The 19165-nt window shown below is 37.7% G+C and overlaps 3 protein-coding genes across 3 annotated transcripts; 2 read left to right on the top strand and 1 right to left on the bottom strand.

Annotated features, from left to right (window-relative positions):
• Positions 1 to 1513: 1513 nt before the first annotated feature.
• LOC111473486 (uncharacterized TPR repeat-containing protein At1g05150-like) lies at positions 1514 to 4494 on the top strand. Its single transcript, XM_023118995.1, has one exon. It carries the CDS (start codon positions 1887 to 1889, stop codon positions 4275 to 4277), a length of 2391 nt encoding a protein of 796 aa, XP_022974763.1. The 5' UTR covers positions 1514 to 1886; the 3' UTR covers positions 4278 to 4494.
• A 1513-nt stretch (positions 4495 to 6007) lies between these two features.
• LOC111473531 (floral homeotic protein DEFICIENS-like) lies at positions 6008 to 7975 on the bottom strand. The gene is made up of 7 exons (XM_023119018.1): positions 7591 to 7975; positions 7446 to 7512; positions 7313 to 7374; positions 7125 to 7224; positions 6711 to 6752; positions 6577 to 6621; positions 6008 to 6487 (listed from the first exon to the last, which is right to left on the bottom strand). Exons 1-7 carry the CDS (start codon positions 7776 to 7778, stop codon positions 6266 to 6268), a joined length of 726 nt encoding a protein of 241 aa, XP_022974786.1. The 5' UTR covers positions 7779 to 7975; the 3' UTR covers positions 6008 to 6265.
• An 8079-nt stretch (positions 7976 to 16054) lies between these two features.
• On the top strand, positions 16055 to 18025 carry LOC111473518 (protein WALLS ARE THIN 1-like). Its single transcript, XM_023119016.1, has 6 exons — positions 16055 to 16345; positions 16423 to 16485; positions 16573 to 16689; positions 16782 to 17193; positions 17396 to 17547; positions 17629 to 18025. The coding sequence occupies exons 1-6, from the start codon at positions 16122 to 16124 to the stop codon at positions 17819 to 17821; spliced, it is 1161 nt and encodes a 386-aa protein (XP_022974784.1). The 5' UTR covers positions 16055 to 16121; the 3' UTR covers positions 17822 to 18025.
• The last annotated feature ends 1140 nt before the right edge of the window (positions 18026 to 19165 follow it).

Here is a 19165-nt window from a genome sequence, read left to right as displayed (position 1 = left end):
AGAAAAATAAAATCATAGCTGATTTTTTTTTGTTGAAATTTATAATTTTTGATAAAGTTATTTAACGATTAATTTATGTATGGATCAAATGTTTTTCTTTTTTACCCTTTGTTAATTAAAAATTGTAAGTGAATTAGCATTTATTTTTATTTTTTCTTTAAATGAATGGACTCACAACCAAAATTAGATAAGCATTTTAGTTTTCCAGCGAATTCTTGGACAATGCCAATGGTGTGAATAAATAATATGTTATTTTGAAAGAATATGAGTTGTATGGGATAATTATCCTTCAAAATCCCTTCTGGTTATTTAATTTCAAAAAGCAACGGTTAATGACAAATCTTTATTTTATTAAAATTTATGAGTATACGAGGATTTCTATGTTAGTTTTTTTAGTTAAAATTTGTGGATAAATTCACTAACTTAAAAATTTTAATTATTTGATTTTTCCTAATTTTTTTTAATGGTCTCGCAAATAAAATTAGAGAAGCTTGGCAATGGTGAATAAAAATGTTGTTTTTTCAAATAATACCATCTGTCTGTGCAATCATCCTTTAAAATTTGCATTGTTTTATTTAATTTTAAAAAGTGGCTTAAAAAGGAAAACCTTGTGGATTTTCTCCTTTTGTTTCTCATTTAATTCTTAACCTTCCTTTTCAGCTATCTAATTAATGCTTTGACCCTCTGATTTTACTTAAAAACATATTTAATTACAACTCTCCAAACTAAAACTATTATACAAAATTCAAAGTTTGAATAATAACTATACATTATTTTTTTTTTGTAAGTTAAATTAAGGTTCAAAAAATCAAATTTAATCCTAAAAAATTAATTGATATTGATATGAGACAAAAACTTTAAAATATTTATTTTTAAAGATTAAAAAATAACTGATTTAAATGAAATAGGTAGTAAGTGATTCAAAATAATTAACAGATGAGTATGCCATCAACTTCAAATAGAATTAAAAAATGTTAGTTAACTGCCGTTAAACTTACTTGAAATAATATTAATATTACATCGGGAACTTTAAATATATATATATATATACTTTTTTAAATTAACTATGTACAAGGTGGATAATTCCAATCTTAGATATATATTTGATTTCAAACCGGAGATGGGAGATGTAAGTCCACCGTCTACGGCGGTCCGGCGAGGGGCCTCTTACTCATCCTCGCTCCAAACTAGCCATTATTTCCTTACTATTCTTATCCTCACTGAAAAAGTTTGTTGTTCCGGTGGACAAATTGCCGGGATTAGACGGTGTTTGGCCTAATAGCGACGACCCGAAACGCCACGGTCGGAGGGGGGACGGTGGCGTTATGTCGGCCTCCACTCGAAGACGAAATAACTCCATTGGGCCGCATTTTCTGTGATTGGGCCGCACTCAAAGACGAAATAAAAGGAAGTTGCTAAGTTGACGAAGATTGAAGTAAATCATCAAACACTTTATAGGTTACATTACATTATATGATCATCACTAGAACAATAAATAAATGGAAAAATCACTATTTCATTCCAACATTTTTTCTAAACTCGAAGTCATGGCGTTTTAAAATGATAAACCTTCAAATTTTGATATTACCCATAACGAAGATTAGAATCCATTCATTCACTGAAATATTAGCAATTTAGAAGGAAGGGGGACGAAAAAATAGAGGAAAAAATGGGGAAGGAAGAAGACAGCCCGAAGTTCCTCCTCTCTCGTTTCGCTTTCCAGATCCGATGAAACAAACAAGAACAGAGAATTAATTCATCCCCTGTTCTTATCTAAAATTAAAACCCTTATGGATTCTTCATTCACTTATCTGCCTTCCTAATTCCGTAATCCCATTTTGTCTTTTTGTTTCCCTCTGATCCTTGTTAGCTTTTTTTCTTTGACAATGTCGACGAGAGGGAGCAGATCGGAGAAGGTGAACAGGATATTTCAGAAATTCGACGCTAACCAGGATGGGGGTCTCAATAGGGACGAAATGGCTGCACTTGTCGTGGCTGTTAACCCTAGGGTCAAATTCAGCGATGAACAGATCAATGCGATTCTTGACGAGGTGTTTCGGACGTACGGGAATTTTATTCAGGGCGATGAGGGTTTAACTTTTGAGGGGTTATTGAGGACTTATGATGATGGCGCTGGAGATGTCGACCGTGACTTCGACGCGCTTGAATTGGAAATTAATAATAAGGGAATTTTGGTGACTTCAGAGGCTTCGTCTTCTTCAATTGCCGACGAGCGTGCTTTGGAGTCCCAGAAGAAGCAGAGAACTGCAGCGTGGGCATTGTCGCCCAATCATGGCATCGTGTTTGATGATAGTTGGAAGGTCGTCGATGATTTGGAGATTTTAATCAAAAGATTGAAGGCCAAGCAGGCTAAGGATGGGAAATTGAAGGCGGACAATTTAGATGCCCACTCTGATGCAGGCTGGTCCAGAGAATTAGGGCCGTCTTCAGAGCTTTCAGAGAAGAGGGTTTTCTGGGAAGAGTCCGGCCATGACTATGCTTCGTTTCTCAAGGAATTAGAGGCGTTGAGAACTCGAGCAGATCGTGCGCGATCCAGAGATGAGGCTTTTGATGGGCATATGGTAATTGGTAGGGTTTTGTATGAGCACCAGCTATTTAAGGAGGCTCTAGTTAGCTTCAACAGGGCTTGTGAACTGCTACCTACCGACGTGAAGCCGCATTTTAGAGCTGGGAATTGCTTCTATGTTCTTGGAAAGTATAAGGAAGCCAAGGAAGAGTTTCTGTTGGCAGTGGAAGCGGCGGAGGCTGGGGGAAATCAGTGGGGATATTTGCTTCCACAAATTTATGTGAACCTTGGAATTGCACTTGAAGGTGAAGGTATGGTGTTAAGTGCCTGTGAATACTATAGAGAAGCTGCAATTCTGTGTCCCACACATTTTAGAGCTTTGAAGCTTTTGGGGAGTGCTTTATTTGGGGTAGGGGAATATAGGAGCGCGGTAAAGGCCTTGGAAGAGGCCATATTCATGAAACCGGATTATGCTGATGCGCACTGTGATTTGGCCTCGGCTTTGCATGCAATGGGAGAAGATGAGAGAGCGATTGAGGTGTTTCAGAAGGCAATTGACTTGAAACCTGGCCATGTGGATGCTTTGTATAATTTGGGTGGGCTTTACATGGGCTTAAGTAGGTTCCAGAGAGCTTCAGAAATGTATACCAGAGTTTTAGCTGTGTGGCCTAACCATTGGCGGGCGCAGCTGAACAAAGCTGTGTCCTTGTTGGGTGCTGGTGAAACAGAGGACGGTAAGAAGGCCTTAAAGGAAGCCTTGAAAATGACAAACAGGGTGGAGTTACATGATGCAATATTGCATTTGAAGCAGCTGCAGAAAAAGAAGTTGAAAGCCAATGGCAATGCAAATGGAGAGGGGTCTTTTGTAGTTGTGGAAGCCTCAAGGTTTATGACCATTGGAGAGAAGACTGTTTCGAGACCGGAGTTGTCGAATGCTCTTGTAATTAGGAGTTTTCAGAAGATTACCAGAATGAATCTTTGTGACGTGGAGCTTATAAAGAAGGAAATTAGTGAACATGATGTGCCAGTGTCATATTCAGGTAGTGGTGTGCCTGAGAAGTCCATACTCAAGCCTAAGTTGGAAGAAATTCTTCGTAGATTATTGAATTTCTTGAAGCCAGAGACGTTCCAAGGAGCTGTCAAAGGCGTAAACGAGAGGATACTCTCTGTGTTGGATGAGTCAGGCTCAGGAAGGGTGGACTTGGGGCTGTTTTTTGCCGTTCTTGCTCCCATTTGCACTGGTCCTCCTGAAAAGAGAAAGCAGGTGGCATACGACGCCCTTGTATGGCGGCGACATGTAAATGAGGGCGGTACTCAGATCAGAAAACTTGATGCAGTCAAGTATATCAAATTGTTGAGTGCTATATATGGTCCTATTGAAGGATCCAGCGAAATTGTGGAAGTCCATGGTCACACAGACAATTCTATCGTGTCTTTCACAGAGTTTATCGTCATGTTTGATGACCCAGACCGGGGTTTTGGTATCATGTCCACCCTGTTAAAGCTAGAAACAGGGGACAGAAATCGGCATGGAAATCACGTATGCTCGGTTTGCCGATATCCTATCATCGGTTCTCGATTCAAGGAGATGAAATCACATTTTAGCTTGTGTAATCAGTGCTATAGCGAGGGGAAGGTGCCCCCTTCATGCAAGCAGGAAGCATACAGATTTAAAGAGTATGGGAGTGAGGGTGAAGCAGTTAAAGACAAATGTTTCTGCTTTACAATGCAATCTCATGACGATTCTTAGCTTAGAATAGGCGTTCGGGTGTCAATTATATAGCTTGGATTGTGTGCAGTGGGCGTTTTTCCCTTTGTATGATAAGCTCTCATATATTTATTTGTTCATCGCAGCCTATCTGCTTATTCTGTGATGGAAAGTGGCTATTGTAAATTCCACTGTTATATACGACATGGGTTTTGTTCAATGGCCAAGGAGGAGCCCCGGAAAGAAATATTATTCTTCTTACTCACATAGTCAATATTATCCTTTTTAAACTTTTTCTTTCGGGTTTTTCATCAATTACATCGCTCAAAAGCTCCTTAGCTTCTAATCCTTCTTTACCACTCAATATATCTGCAGGAGCCTTATAGCCTTGGTCAAGTTCCAACTCATCCTTATTATAATCACCAAGGGCATGATTGAGCTTTTGAGCAACAGATTCGTCTTCTTCAGGTGTACAGGGTTCATCAAAACCACTGCCATCATTGTGACTAGATGCATAGTCGTCCCGGCTTAATTATTGCTGCAGTCAAGTATGAACAGAAATGTATGAGTATCAGAAATCTACAGAATTGGAATGAATGCATAGCTATTAAAACTCACAGTGTCAAATTGATCATCCAAAAGCCGACGAGTTCTTGGCTTATCAACATCACTATCTGCGTCCTCAAATAATTGTAACCATCATCAGGAAACCCTAGCTCTAAAATCTCCTTCCTAACATTTTCGGGTAAAGGCGCTGTTCCACGAACTTCCCCACGAGACCCTACAGAAGGCTCGAAACCTCCATTCTCCTCATCATCGTAGTCGTCTGGAGCATCATCGGCAAATATTGAGTTAGGTGGTTCATCAAAACAGGCAGAACCGGAGGCGTCGGCAGGGCCATCATCGAAGACAGGGAGAGTATATATTAAGAGTGGTTGTCGACACGAACAAAAACACGGTCGGTGGCGGAAGTTCCATCGTAATTGGGATCGGATGAGTCACGAGCGAGTAATTGGAAAGTTGCGGATTTCTTCTTCCCCATAGTGAGTCGAGTTAAGAAAATTGAAGAATACTTAGATCAGGGGCACGCACGGTTCGGTTCTGAACGGTCCTAAACCGAACCAAAATAGACAACTTTTGCTTTCCTTCTGACAGTTTCAGCGCCACGGAGTAGGGAGTGAAAAGTAAGGTGAGAAGGGAGGCAGCGACGCCTCCTTTTGCAGTTGTCGGGGAGTGACTTTCGCAACAAGGCTTCTGGTGTTATATACCAGACATGACGGTCATTTAATGACCTAGCTCATGATCATTATTTCCTTATTTTACATAATGTATTTCAACAATAATTTCCATCCCTAATTATAATTATAATTCTTTTGAGCATGCATTTGTTTTATCTGCAAATTTAGTAAGATTTGGGTGATTAATGATTCATGGGTTCACAAATTCAAAATTTCATCGTCTTACTAAAAAAATGTATGTTTTAATCATAAAACATTTTAGTTGCGACATGAAATAACAATAGCTTGAACCAAATTCTTAGAGGGTTCATTGGATCCTCGCCTCTCAAATTCTTTCCCATTGCTACATTCAATATCTTTCTACACCAACAATATTTACAATATTAAAAATTTAAGACATGAATGAAATCAATTTGTGACATGTTTACATGGATCATACCAACATTTAAAACTAATCAAACAAAGAGAAACAAAAAAAGAAAAAAACATGAATGCGTTTAGGGTTATTAAAGTTGAGAAATTTAATACCTTGGCTGGCGGAAGTAAGAGAGACAGTGTGCTGTGTGTCTCCATTTAACACTGCGATCTCATCACTCATCACAAACTTAGACAGAAAAAAGAAGTCCCATGATATAAAAACCATTCATAATCTCCTTTCTTCAGTGAACAGATTAAAAAGGGGGGAAAAAAGATGTAGATAAGAGTTGTTTTTATGAGTTTTGGCAGTCAATATAGTGGAAGACCCTAATAGGTTCACCAAATTATGGGGCAAAAAAGAAAAAAAAAACTTGACTACTCAAGGAGTGGATAGGTAGTAAGATCTGGAGGGGGAGGGTGTTGAAGGTGAATATTGGGGTGGTTGGGCTGGAGGCGCAAGTTGAATATGCGAGGATGTGCACCGCCTGGGTGGTACCCCATAATTGACTCATAATCTCCTCCGCCTACTCCTACTCCGACTCCGACACCTCCATTGTCCACCAGCCCATAATGTGGATCTTCCTCTGTTGCAATATCCTGTACCAAATATTTGCCATTCCCAAACATTATCAAACTGTCAACCATTTCCATTTTCTTCAAATTCCAACTACAATAACCACACTTACAAACTCCTGAAGAAGACTCTTGTGTATTTCTCCTACGCTCTTCAACTGCAGTTTCAAAACAAGCATTATCATTATCATTATCATTATCATTATCATCAAGTGTTTTTTAAATATTCCAAAAATGAATAAATTACCTTCTTCTTGTGCGTTTCAATCTGGTTTGATATCACCCGGTACTGTTCAACCATGTTTCAAATTCAGGTTGGTCAATGTATACATACAAAACATGCAAATATGAACCTCCCTAGAAGTAAGCTGGGAATAAATGTAGACCAGAAATTCAACTAATATTTGATTTTAAACTAGATTGAAGTGTTTTCTTAAATGCGACAAAAACAATATTAAGAATGACGACAAGATAAGGGTAATTTGTTAATGAATCAAGCATTAATATATTATATAAAAGAATCCCGAGTCCCAAGACAACCTAGTGATTTGAGGTATAAAAGAAGTGAAAACAAAATAGATGGAGATAGTTAGAAAAATAGTTGTAATAGAATCGTGGTTATTAATATATTGTTAAAATGAAAGTAATGGATTGGTGGAACCTTGCGTTCACGGATGATCCTGACGGCATTATCCATATCTTGCTCAAGACAGCGCAGTTCCTCAAAACTCAGATCATTCATGCATTCCCCCATCCTTTGCCTAGACATGTATGTATAAATGTATTTGAAGTGGTTAAAAAGAAAAAAAAAGGAAGAAATTAAAAATAGAGATCTGGATGGATGTATACATAATCTGCCTGCGGAGACTACGATTCACGTCTTTGAGCTTCTTCAGATTCTCTTGCATTCTCTGCACAAGCCCGAATTGATAGGGTATATAGAAGAGTCATGAGAGAAGAAAAGAAGGGGGGAGTGGGAGACCTGGTAGTGAGAGATCCATAGATCAACGCCTAAAGTCTTCTGGTACTGATCGAAAAGCTCCTTGGTCCTGGAAGGAAGGGAAATGAATTGAAAGAATAATGGAGGAATTTAGGGTTTGAGAGAAAGAGGAGGAGAGGTTAGTTACGAGGTGGAAGGGCTGATATACTCGTGGAGTTTTCCAGTGCTGGAAAACATGATGATGGAGACTTTGGCATCGCAGAGGACGGTGAGCTCGTTGGCCTTTTTGAACAGGCCGTTGCGTCGCTTCGAGTAGGTGACCTGCCTGTTCGTAGGGTTTTCGATTCGCTTGATCTGGATCTTCCCTCGCGCCATCGGAGGAGGCCTTTCGATTCTTCAAGGGTTTTGTTTTGGTTTGATTTGTGGAAGAGGGAGAAATGGAGGAGGAGGACGAGGAGAGGAAGGGAGATGGAAAGTAAATTATGAAGGCATTGCCGGAAATGGAAAGTTTGGGCCTAATTTGGTGAAAGCACTTGCAGGTTTTACAATAAACCTCGAAATGTCTTTGTTCTGCTTTTCCTCCATAACTCTGCACCAAGTGGGGACCAACACTTTCCGTCCTCTCAATTCACCGCCCTTCCTCTTCCCTTTATTCCTATTTCATCCAACCCAACCATCCATAATATTAGTATCAAAATTACTTTTTTATCTTTACTGAGTTCGTCAATCTACCACTACTACCTTTCTCTCTACTACAACCATTTTTAAAACCTTGAAAGAAATCCACGAGTAAAAATCTTAAAATGACAATATTTGTTAACCTAAAGAGGGGACAATATTTAGTGCGTGAGTTTGGGCTTGGACGGTTACACAACCCTTTCCCCACAGGACGGTCTCCTCCCATAGTCCTTAATTACCATCGAGAGTGGTGCAACCCTTTTATGGTGGTGCGTTGTTGTTCGTGGGAGAGACTACTTCTCCCGACCCCATATACAGAGGCGGAGGGAGGATGTTTAGATGTGTGAATGTTTGATTAATCCACCACACCTAAATGGTGTGAAAGTTATCTTATTTATAATCAAATGAATTACAAGGATATGGAAATAGTAATAAACGGAAATAATAATAAATGGAAAGATACCTATAATAATAAGATAAATATCTAATATTTGCCTTATAATAAAATATCAAATATAATATATATGGTAAACTATAATTTATTATTAAATATCCTTAACACCCCACCGCAAGCTAAGCGTCGGATTTAAACGAACGTGAAGCTTGAATCTGAAAAATTCAAAGAGGTTGAGAAACACTTTTCTTGAAGAAGCTAACAACCCGGTTCTTGGCCATCAAAAATTGCAGAGGGATCGCCGCTCAGCGGCGATGCTGCCTTGGCTTCGGCGAGAATATGTCTAACCCATGAAGAGGGATTGTCGCTTAGCGACGATGCTGCCTTGGCTCTGGTGAGAATATTTCTAACCCCAAGAAGTAGAAGGGGAAACCTAGAGCAAGGGACAAAGACAATGTTGAAGCCGGAAGAGTCGCCACATTGGGCGAAGGAGCCAATTTTGGCGAGAAGGACAGTCGGAAGAGTCGCCTCATTGGGCGAAGAAGCCAATTTTGGCAGGAAGGGCGACGGCAACTTGGTTGGCGAATAGGCCAGTGCGGCACCCAGATTCCGAAGGTAAATCTCTGCAAAAGGTTGATAGGTTTAGGTTAGGGTTTATGTGAAGGATGAAGGTTGATTGGGAAGAAAATGAGAGAGACTATATTGGCCAAGGGGAAAACCGATTGGGTTGGAAAAGGTGAGGTTGTATGTACAGAGTATGACGAAAGGTGATTTGGAGGTCAATAGGGTGGAGCCGAAGAGTAATCAATCGGCTCCGACTACGGCAGCCATGAAGACTGCCCCTGCGGCGTCAAAACCAGCAGGGGTGGTGGAGAAGAAGATTAGAGGATTCAAAAGCCATTGAAAAGAAAGAATCGGGGTTGTTAAACCAAGAGGGCTCTGATACCATGTGAATGTTTGATTAATCCACCACACCTAAATGGTGTGAAAGTTATCTTATTTATAATCAAATGAATTACAAGGATATGGAAATAGTAATAAACGGAAATAATAATAAATGGAAAGATACCTATAATAATAAGATAAATATCTAATATTTGCCTTATAATAAAATATCAAATATAATATATATGGTAAACTATAATTTATTATTAAATATCCTTAACAAGATGTATAGCAATAATTTTAAAAAGAATTTGAAAGACATAATTTATAAATTTAATTCATAATATAAAAATATGTAATAGGCTGAATGTATCAAATAAATAGGAAATACAATACAAATTTAAAAATTGCATTTCAATTATTCACATGCCATTAATTAGCCTCATTAATTATTTTATCCAATACAACCAGCATTCATGTCCTCCAGAATTGTTTCTGCTTCATTAAAGTCCGTGACTAAAACAAAACTTTAGCAAAATAGGCTCTCAGGAAACTAAACTTAGCTGGTCCTTTCCCCAAGCAAGCAAGAGTGTAGTAGAACAACGCAAGCATTTAACGTTGTTGGACTCCGAAATAAATGTCACTTCACATAAATAAATAAATAAATAAATAAATAAATAAATAAGAAAGAACGTCTACCACGTCTAATCCACAAGATTGTAGTACCAAGCTTCATAAATTCCACGCACAGCAGAAATTAAAGCTCATAAACCTGTCCCATGGCGGCTCAAGCAACCCTCAACTCACTTTTCAATACCCTTTTTTGTTTTCCTTAATCTCCTCATACTCGACTTCCCATGCGAAAACCCACAAGACAAAAGCTTGTGATTTTTTCGTTTTCTTGTATGACAAGACAAACTCGTGTCCAAATCCCAGGGACAGAAAGTTAGCCAAACCCTCCGCCTGATCTCCCACCAAACAGCTCAATACAAAATGCATGCGTCTGCTAGATCGATGAAGTTATAAATTTAGTGTAGGGTAAGATTTGGGCTGAGAGTATGAGAAATGGGCTTCTATTATACCTTATAAAAAGCCCATTCATGGGTCCGAGGTCCAGTATCGCAGTTGATTTCCACACGAATCATGTCTAAAAGTACATTTTATATTCATTATTTGCTATCAATAATGTTAAAACCATCGATTACAATTGATCAATTAAAAAGAAGCGGAAATTTATTCTTTTAATCCCTATATTAATCTCACCAAATTATCATATCATATTTATATTTCCAATAACATAATTAAAAAAAAAAAAATTTCTATAAGATTTAACACACATGTATATATAAAGTCATGCATGAAATTAAATCTGTACCTAAAATATGTCGTGGAAAATTTACTTTTTCGGATTTTGTCTCCAACCTCCTTTTCTTATTTTCTCAGAAATAATGGCAAAGAAAAGAATCCTCCTCTTAGCATGTTCTTTTAGGCTTTTTTCTTACTTCTTTTTTAAAATTTCTTTTTTCTTTTTCCTTTCCCCTTTTATGTTTTTCTTCTTCTCTTCCTTTAGCACGTGGAATTATTGAGCATTTAATTATTTAGTAGAGGTTCATCTTTTAATATTCCTTCCAAATAAAATAAACTAGATTGTTTCAACTGAAACATATTTATTTATGAAGATCTTAAGATTGACCCATCCGGAACGAAGGTTCATGTTGTTGGTATAAGTACTAACTATCGTTTCCTTTGAACATTTCTTTTAGTTATCTCATTCTCAGGATCACTTATATTCAAATATGGTATTAGTTCATTCACTCCAAATATCTATGCATTTTCTTTATATAATTTTTTTCATATTCATATTCATGTGCATTAATTATTCAACAAATGGTGGTGTCATATTGGTCTGGCCCAGTACGTGACCTCCAACACTCAGTATTGGCATGCAACAAATTTGATGGCTTTGGTTAGGATGGTGAAATTTAGAGGGAACACAGGACATCAAAAAAGCAAAAAACTCAACTTTGATATTTGAGAGCACCATAATTGATCATAAACTAGACAACATCAAATCAACCATACATATATCATTCTGCCTCAAATTATTATTCATTTCAATGTACGTCCAAATTACATACCCACTATTATAACAACTCAAGCTCACCTCTAACAGATATAGCTCACTTTGGTCTATTACTTATCGACGTCAATTGGACTAGATTGCTAACAATTAATTTGTTACATATCGCCACTCACGGTTTTTAAAATGCATCTATTAGGGAAGGTTTTCACACTTTCATAAAATTATTTCTTTCTCCTCTACAACTAGAGATGTGAAATCATCGCATTATTCAGGAATTAATTACGTAAGCAAATGTGAAGCTGAATAGACAAAATTGATGAAAACGAAAGAGTTGAACAAGTCAAAAGGAAGGAAACAAAACTAAGCATGCTCACACACAACGCTCAATCTTTATAAGCTTCATTATTATAGAGCGTCGCCCACGCAATCCATCGTGTAATTACACGAACCTATCTAATCATAGTGTTGCCAATAAAAAGCAAAGCCCACAACACACATTTTTCAACTTAAAAAAAATCTTTAAAGGTCCCTCGGGATTGATCGTGTAAAAAAAGTGTAGATTTTTGGTGGGTGGAATAACTTTATATTCCACATCTTCCAAACAAAAGCTATAAAAAACTCCCACCTGGGTCTATCAGCAAACGAGTGAAAACTCAAAAACGGCCAACCAAATGAAGGCTTCAAAGATCAAGCCAAACAAATAAGCAACAACATGGGCTTCTGGATAATTCAAGATTTTATGCGTTCTATATGTACAAGTTAAACATCCTTCTAGGGAATCTGGTAAATCTTCTCACCTTGGAAGCTTGCTCAACAGTATATCACTCTCTGTCTCAATTCCACCATTGAATTGACCAAAATTAGTGTTTTTTTTTTTTTTTTTTTTTTTTTAACTTGATGTTTTAATATTAGCCAAGTCAAATGGGTCGAAACCCTAAAATATCTCTCAATTTAATTAAGAGAATGAAAAGCAGAAAAGATGAACGCAATGATTTAAGTGGTTCCACAATGTGTCGAGGTCCACAGTGGAAGCTTTTGTTAATGTCAGCAAGTATAGTAATACAGTGGAATACAATCTAGAAGCAAAGATACAGAGCATTCAAGAACTCACTTCTAAGCTTTTACAATATTATCCTTATTATAATTAATTAAGATTCTTTCCTCTTCTATGTTGGATTTTGACTAGCTACCTCTTTACAAAATATCAAGCTAAATGAGATATCCGAAGCCAAGATTTCTTCCTTTTTTGCTCTTTTGCTTGGGGATGAAAAAGGAACACACACAAGGGAAACTTTGTTAATTCATTCACAAAGTTCAATTAATCTGTGGCGAGAACCTACCTACTGGAAGCTGCATATAAATTGGAAAGTCTAAAGAGGGGTTGATTGTGAGATTTCATATCAATTGGAGAGGCGAATTGTGAGATCCCACATCGGGAGAGGGGAACGAAACGTCGAAACCTCTTTGTACCGCTGAGCTGTTACATATCTTTTGATGACAAGAGAGATAGCTTTGAATGCGACCCAACAAAGCAAGCAGCATTTTGTGATATCCCAACAGCCTTGTCTTCGCAACTCATTTTGTATGGTAAGTTTTGGACATTCCCTCAAGCCTTGAAGCAGACGATTCAGTATAAAAATAAACCATGTCCTAATTTAGTTCCCAACTTGAATAATTGTTAACGTCCTTCCAGAATATATGTTTGTGTGTTTTTTAATTTATTTTGTATTTTTTTGTGGACACGTTGTTCAAAAATTCTAACACAAAAAGTGGCATTTTTATTACATTTTTATTTATTAATTTACGAGCTAGCTAGCTGAACCCACTCATAATGAGGAAGAGAGAGTGATTTGAGCAGTGGATTCATTACCTCCAACCAACCAACCAACAAAAATTCACCTCTTTTGAGAAATAATTCATCACCCACCGAAAGCTCTTCTTCATCTCCTGTGATAAATATTTTAGTTATTACAAGGCTTTGTCATTATGGGTGCTTGTCTGGTTGAACATGAATATAGTTCCACAGTAAGTTTTTTTTTTTTTTTTTTTTGAGGTAAAACGATGCTAAAAGTAGAAATTGAAAGGGTAAACATAAAGGTCCAGATATCGCTTTTTATAAATGTTGATTTTTTGGTTGATTAATGGCAATAGGAACCCCTTTTTCTAAAGTTGAATAGGATTATGATGAAACACCAAAACGCTGACCGGAAGATCCAATTTTCTGTACAACTAAATCTTGTGTGGCCTAACTGGCAGTGGAAAGCAAGAAGACGACCCCTATAGGTCAATATGCCACGTGCACTTCACATGTGCCACGTTGCCATCCCATGACCTAAAACCTTTACAAAAATAATAAACTCACATTAATTGGGATATTTTGAGACAATATTAATTTCCATTAGGGTAAAACTTACCCGACAAAAATACTATTTTAAACCAAAAAACGACTCATGTTACTTCTTGACGATATTTTCGAGACTCACAACATGACTCATGTTAGGAATCACGGACTTCCACAATAGTATGATATTGTCCATGTCGAGCATAAGCTCTCATGACTTTGCTTTTCACAATAGTATGATATTGTCCACGTCGAGCATAACCTCTTATAACTTTACTTTTAGTTTCTTCAAAAGGCTTCGTACCAATGAAGATATATTTCTTACTTAAAAATTTATGATCAACCACTTAATTTACGGATGTGGGAGTCCTCTCACAACAAAAATACAGAGATACAAACTAGGTGTGGGAAGTGTAGTGATGAATTTGTATAGAAAGAAGAAGAAATTTTGGTTGAAGTTGAAGGGGAGGAAGGGGTTTAGAGAGGAGGAATGCAATGAAGAGACGAGGTGGGAGTGGTGGTCGAAGCGCAGGCGGAGTCAGATTCAGAGGCAGTTTATTGTTGTTCACTGCCCCAAAAAGACCACAAAAAACCAGGCTTTGGCACTATAATACGTCATAATTACAAAGCGTGGCTCTCACACTTTCAACCCTAAATATATTCTTCTTCCACAACCCCATCACATAAACAATAGAGAGGAGATTCGCCTTTGAAAACTTGGAATGATGGCGGTTCGATTCAGGGGAGGCATTATGTCTGTTAAAGCTTAGAGAGTGGCATCAGAATTAAACCCCACCATCCAGAAATGGAACTCCAAACCCTTTTCTTTTCCTTTTTAAACCCCCCCCCTTGGGGTTACCCTTTCAACGGAAACATTAAACTATTGCATCACAATAAAGTAAGAAGAGAGAAAAAAAAAAAAAAAAAAAAAAGACTGCATATTCAAATGTGGAAGCTTTGAGAGGAGTTTTATACACTGCAGCAGGTGTGCAAGAACAGCCTAGCCGACAGTGCTTCTGATTTCCGATGTGGGATTCCTCTTGGTTGTGGACAAAATAAGCGAAAACACTGTCTTTGATTCAATTCATTGTTTAATACAAAGTGTTAATATCCGATGTGGGATTCCTCTGGGTTGGGGTCGTGCGCGATATCCATTGATGGCGGCTCAGCTCCTCTCCTCTCCTCTCCTCGGTGTAATTCATCATTAGTCGCATGCTGCCAAAACAGAAGCTCTTTTTCCTTTTCATAATTCAATCAAATTCGGCGCACCTCTCTCTCCCAGTTCATATTATTTATTTATTTGTTTATTTAAAATATAATTAAACTATTATATTTTTGTACCATTAATCTATTCATATTATTGCCCATAATTTAATCTAAAATTTGGAAACTTATCTTCCAAAAGGAAGAACTTTATAATAAAAAATAAATAAATATGTTGCTTTTAATTTAAATTTATTATACCTCCAAAAAGATCCCACTTTTAATTTCAACTAAAAATTCATAGGATAAATCATTTTTCTATATATATATATATATATATATATATATTTTATAATCACAAGTGTACTCTATTATAAAATATTAATAACCCAAATATTCATCACTAGTATATTAACATTCCCCTAAAATTCGATATCAATCTCATTCGAATATAATTTAATTAATTCATGTACTATTTCTTTGCTCGGGTGTCACAATGACATTAGTATATTAGTAATATCTTACCACTAACTCAAAATGAATTTGAAATATATATCATTCAAGTATCAATAGTATATGATCCTTCTTTCAAAGATGTTAAGTATATGAAAAGTATATTGTAACAGCCTAAATTCACCGCTAGCTGATATTGTCCTCTTTAGACTTTTCTTCTCGAGTTTTTAAAACTTTACCAACAATGTTTCGTTTTACTTCCTAGCGGACGTGAGATCTCACGTATATGAAATCTTTTTCTTAAGATATATATATATATTTATGTATGAAATGATTAAAGTCAAAATTGTGGATCATTATTCCATAAGCTTTTTTTTTTCTCTCTCTCTCTCTCTCCATGTTGATGTGTGTAATTGAATGAGGTTGTCTTGTCAGGTTAAGAGAAGGAGAGTGGGGGAGAGACGAATGTGGGAGACAAGTTTAAAACATTTGAAAGCTACCAACAGTTGACACTACGTCTTTTTAGGTCTTCTCTGGGCCCTTCCTCCATTCCTTCCCCGCTTCTCCCCTTTCCTTCCATTTCTGTATTTATATCTCCAAACCCTCCCCCCACTCTCTTCACAAACCCCATCTTCTTCTTCTTCTTCTTCTTTCTTTTGATCTCTCAATAGATTCTCTGAAATGGCCGATATTGGGAGCTCAGCTTCTGGGAGCAGAATGTGGTGCTCCATTCCCGAGAAGCTTCAACTCCATGCCGCCATGCTGGCCTTGCAGTTTGGCTACGCTGGCTTCCACGTTGTCTCAAGGGCTGCCCTTAATATGGGCATTAGTAAACTTGTGTTCCTTGTTTACAGGAACATCATTGCCTTTCTCCTCCTCCTTCCCTTCGCATATTTCCTCGAAAAGTATACTCCCTTTCTTTCCTTCTCATTATCCTCTTTATGCTTTCCTACACCAACTCATTATTTCATGTTCTTTTCAGGAAGGAACGCCCTCCCATTTCTCTCAATTTCCTCCTTCAATTCTTCCTTCTTGCCCTCGTTGGGTATGCCCCACTTTTACCTATAAACCAACTAAACAATATTTATTTATTTCTATATTTAATTTTAATTTTTAATTTTGTGTCGGATAGAATCACCGCCAACCAAGGGTTCTACTTGCTAGGTTTGGAGAACACGTCCCCGACATTTGCATCGGCTATACAAAACTCGGTTCCGGCCATTACATTTCTCATGGCAGCATTACTCCGGCAAGACATCTATTTATTTCTACACAATTTTTTTATCACTAAGACGTGGAAAAAATTGAATTTATTTTTTGAAGTTGTTTGTACGATTGCAGGATAGAACAAGTGCGACTAAACAGGAAAGATGGTATAGCGAAAGTGATGGGAACAATATGCTGTGTTGCTGGGGCCACAGTGATCACTCTCTACAAAGGTCCAACCATATACAGCCCTGGTGCTTCGCTGCAAGCAGCCACCATCTCACCCATTTTTGCTTCACTTGGGGACGCAAACGGCAAAAGCTGGACCCTGGGCTGCATCTTCTTGATCGGCCATTGCTTGTCCTGGTCTGGATGGCTTGTTTTGCAGGCCCCTGTTTTGAAAAAATACCCGGCTCGTCTCTCTGTCACTTCTTATACATGTTTCTTTGGGATCATCCAATTTGTCTTCATCGCTGCCATTGCTGAGAGAGATTCTCAGGCTTGGCTTTTCCACTCGGGTGGCGAAATTTTCAGCGTTCTCTATGCAGTAAGTGGGACTCCGCTAATTAAGAGATTGATCATGTGTTTATAAATAAGAAATACATTTTTTTTTTAATTATAAAGCTTTTTTGAAAAAATAAAAAATAAAGTTAGGGAGAGCATACATTTCTTTTATTACAAGGCACTTTTGAAGTTATTGTCAAAATGGACAATATCGATTAATTTAAATTGATGGGTTAAATATACAGGGAGTGGTAGCTTCGGGAATTGCTTTTGCGGTGCAGATATGGTGCATTCAAAGAGGTGGCCCGGTGTTCGTGGCTGTTTATCAACCAGTTCAGACACTCGTTGTCGCTGTCATGGCTTCCTTCGCGTTGGGTGAAGAGTTCTTCTTGGGAGGGTAGGTTTCCTTTTTCAGTTACTTTATGAAAAAGTAAAGAAGGATGAAAATGATTGTTAATAATGTGAGCGTGATGAACAGGATCATCGGGGCAGTGCTGATCATCACCGGCTTATACTTCGTCCTATGGGGCAAAAGCGAAGAGAGAAAATTTGCACTTGAGAAGGCTGCCATACTCTCCGCTTCAGACCACGGTAACAGCAGAGCCCCCGCCCACATCAAGCCCTCCATTACTCAGCCACTTCTCATCCACTCAACAAACGACAACGTTTGACTTCACCCACCTCAATGTCCCAACTCCATGTTTCCCACAGTCTTAAAAAGCAAGCTTGTGTGTGTACTAAGATTTTCATCTTTCTTTTCTTTTGCCCATCTTTTGTTGACTTTTTTTTGTTAAACTATTATTTTTCTCAATGGCTTTTGTTAATTAGAGATGGGTTTGGGGGAAAAGTAAAAGGGATGAACTATATTTGCTGTTTTTTGTTTCCTGTTCGTAATATCGTAGTTTATGTTTTGATTTACAAAACTCAAAACGAGGTCGTGGCGGACAATTTAGAACATGATATGATGAAGGTGATTAGTTTAGTAATGAGTGGTATATCTTTTAAGCAACATAATAAGTAGCGATGGGAGAAGGGTGTGTATTCCCTCTTGTGAATGGATCTTCTTTTTAGCCAAAATTTCACTTTTCCACGTTTAGGAGGGTATACTTTTGATCGGCTTTACAGGTTTTTGGGGAAAAGGGAAAAAGGAGAAGAAAAAGAACCGGCCGTGCTCTCCTGAATTGTTGCTGTCTCTCTAGTGGAAATGTTGTTGTTCAAAAGATACTTAAAGCATGGGGTTTAGATTAACGATATAATATAATAGCTAGAGAGGGAGGAATTAAAGTAACTTTGTAATGCAAGTTGGGGTCAGACCATCATTTCATGAGACTAGATTGGACGGGAGAGTTGGTGGAACAAGGATATCAAACCTGAATAACACTATAGTATTACTTGACTCCTTTCTTTCTTACGAAAGATGCCACATTATTAAGCATGTATTTGTATGAGAAAACGATACACCAACAACTCCCAATTTAGAACAATATACGACTAGACTTAGAAGATTAGGATGCACGAGATATGGTCTTTCTCCCAGCCTAGGATCTATGGGAAAGAAGATCCCACATTGATTGGAGAGAGGAACGAGTGCCAGCGAGAACGCTGGGTTTCAAAGAGGAGATGGATTGTGAGATCTCCCATCGGTTGGAGAGGAGAACGAAACATTTTTTTACAAGGGTGTAAAAATCTCTCTCTAACAAACACGTTTTAAAAGTTTTGAAGGGAAACCTGAAAGAGAGAGCCTAAAAAGAACAATATCAAGGTGGGATTCCTCTCCCAACAATTCACAACCCATCTGATAGAAGGAATCGTCCTATGTCTCAACTACCATCGTTACTGAGTACATAGTTAAGTAGATAGGATGTTTGCCAGGGCTATCATAGAAGCCTTATACTGTTCAAAATTGGTATCTTTTTTAGAAAGTATTTGTGGAGACAAGGATTTGGATGTTTGGGGAGTCACTTTTTGAATAATTGCAAACAATGCATCAAAAACCACTTTAATTTGTTGAAAAA

The sequence above is a fragment of the Cucurbita maxima genome, unplaced genomic scaffold (assembly GCF_002738345.1).
Source record: "Cucurbita maxima cultivar Rimu unplaced genomic scaffold, Cmax_1.0 Cma_Scf00003, whole genome shotgun sequence".
In the NCBI taxonomy this organism is placed as follows: Eukaryota; Viridiplantae; Streptophyta; class Magnoliopsida; order Cucurbitales; family Cucurbitaceae; genus Cucurbita; species Cucurbita maxima.
This window is presented reverse-complemented; position numbering and strand designations above follow the sequence as displayed.

Bases quoted from the DNA above. Each gene is read 5' to 3' on its own strand.
- LOC111473531 (XM_023119018.1), bottom strand. From the start codon at position 7,778: ATGGCGCGAGGGAAGATCCAGATCAAGCGAATCGAAAACCCTACGAAC. The intron at 6,622-6,710 runs GTAATTTATTCA...TTGAAACTGCAG, and splicing joins TTGAAACGCACAAGAAGAAG to TTGAAGAGCGTAGGAGAAAT. The intron at 6,488-6,576 runs GTAAGTGTGGTT...TATTTGGTACAG, and splicing joins AGAGTCTTCTTCAGGAGTTT to GATATTGCAACAGAGGAAGA.
- LOC111473518 (XM_023119016.1), top strand. From the start codon at position 16,122: ATGGCCGATATTGGGAGCTCAGCTTCTGGGAGCAGAATGTGGTGCTCC. The intron at 16,690-16,781 runs GCAAGACATCTA...GTACGATTGCAG, and splicing joins CTCATGGCAGCATTACTCCG to GATAGAACAAGTGCGACTAA. The intron at 17,194-17,395 runs GTAAGTGGGACT...TTAAATATACAG, and splicing joins TTTTCAGCGTTCTCTATGCA to GGAGTGGTAGCTTCGGGAAT.
- LOC111473486 (XM_023118995.1), top strand. From the start codon at position 1,887: ATGTCGACGAGAGGGAGCAGATCGGAGAAGGTGAACAGGATATTTCAG.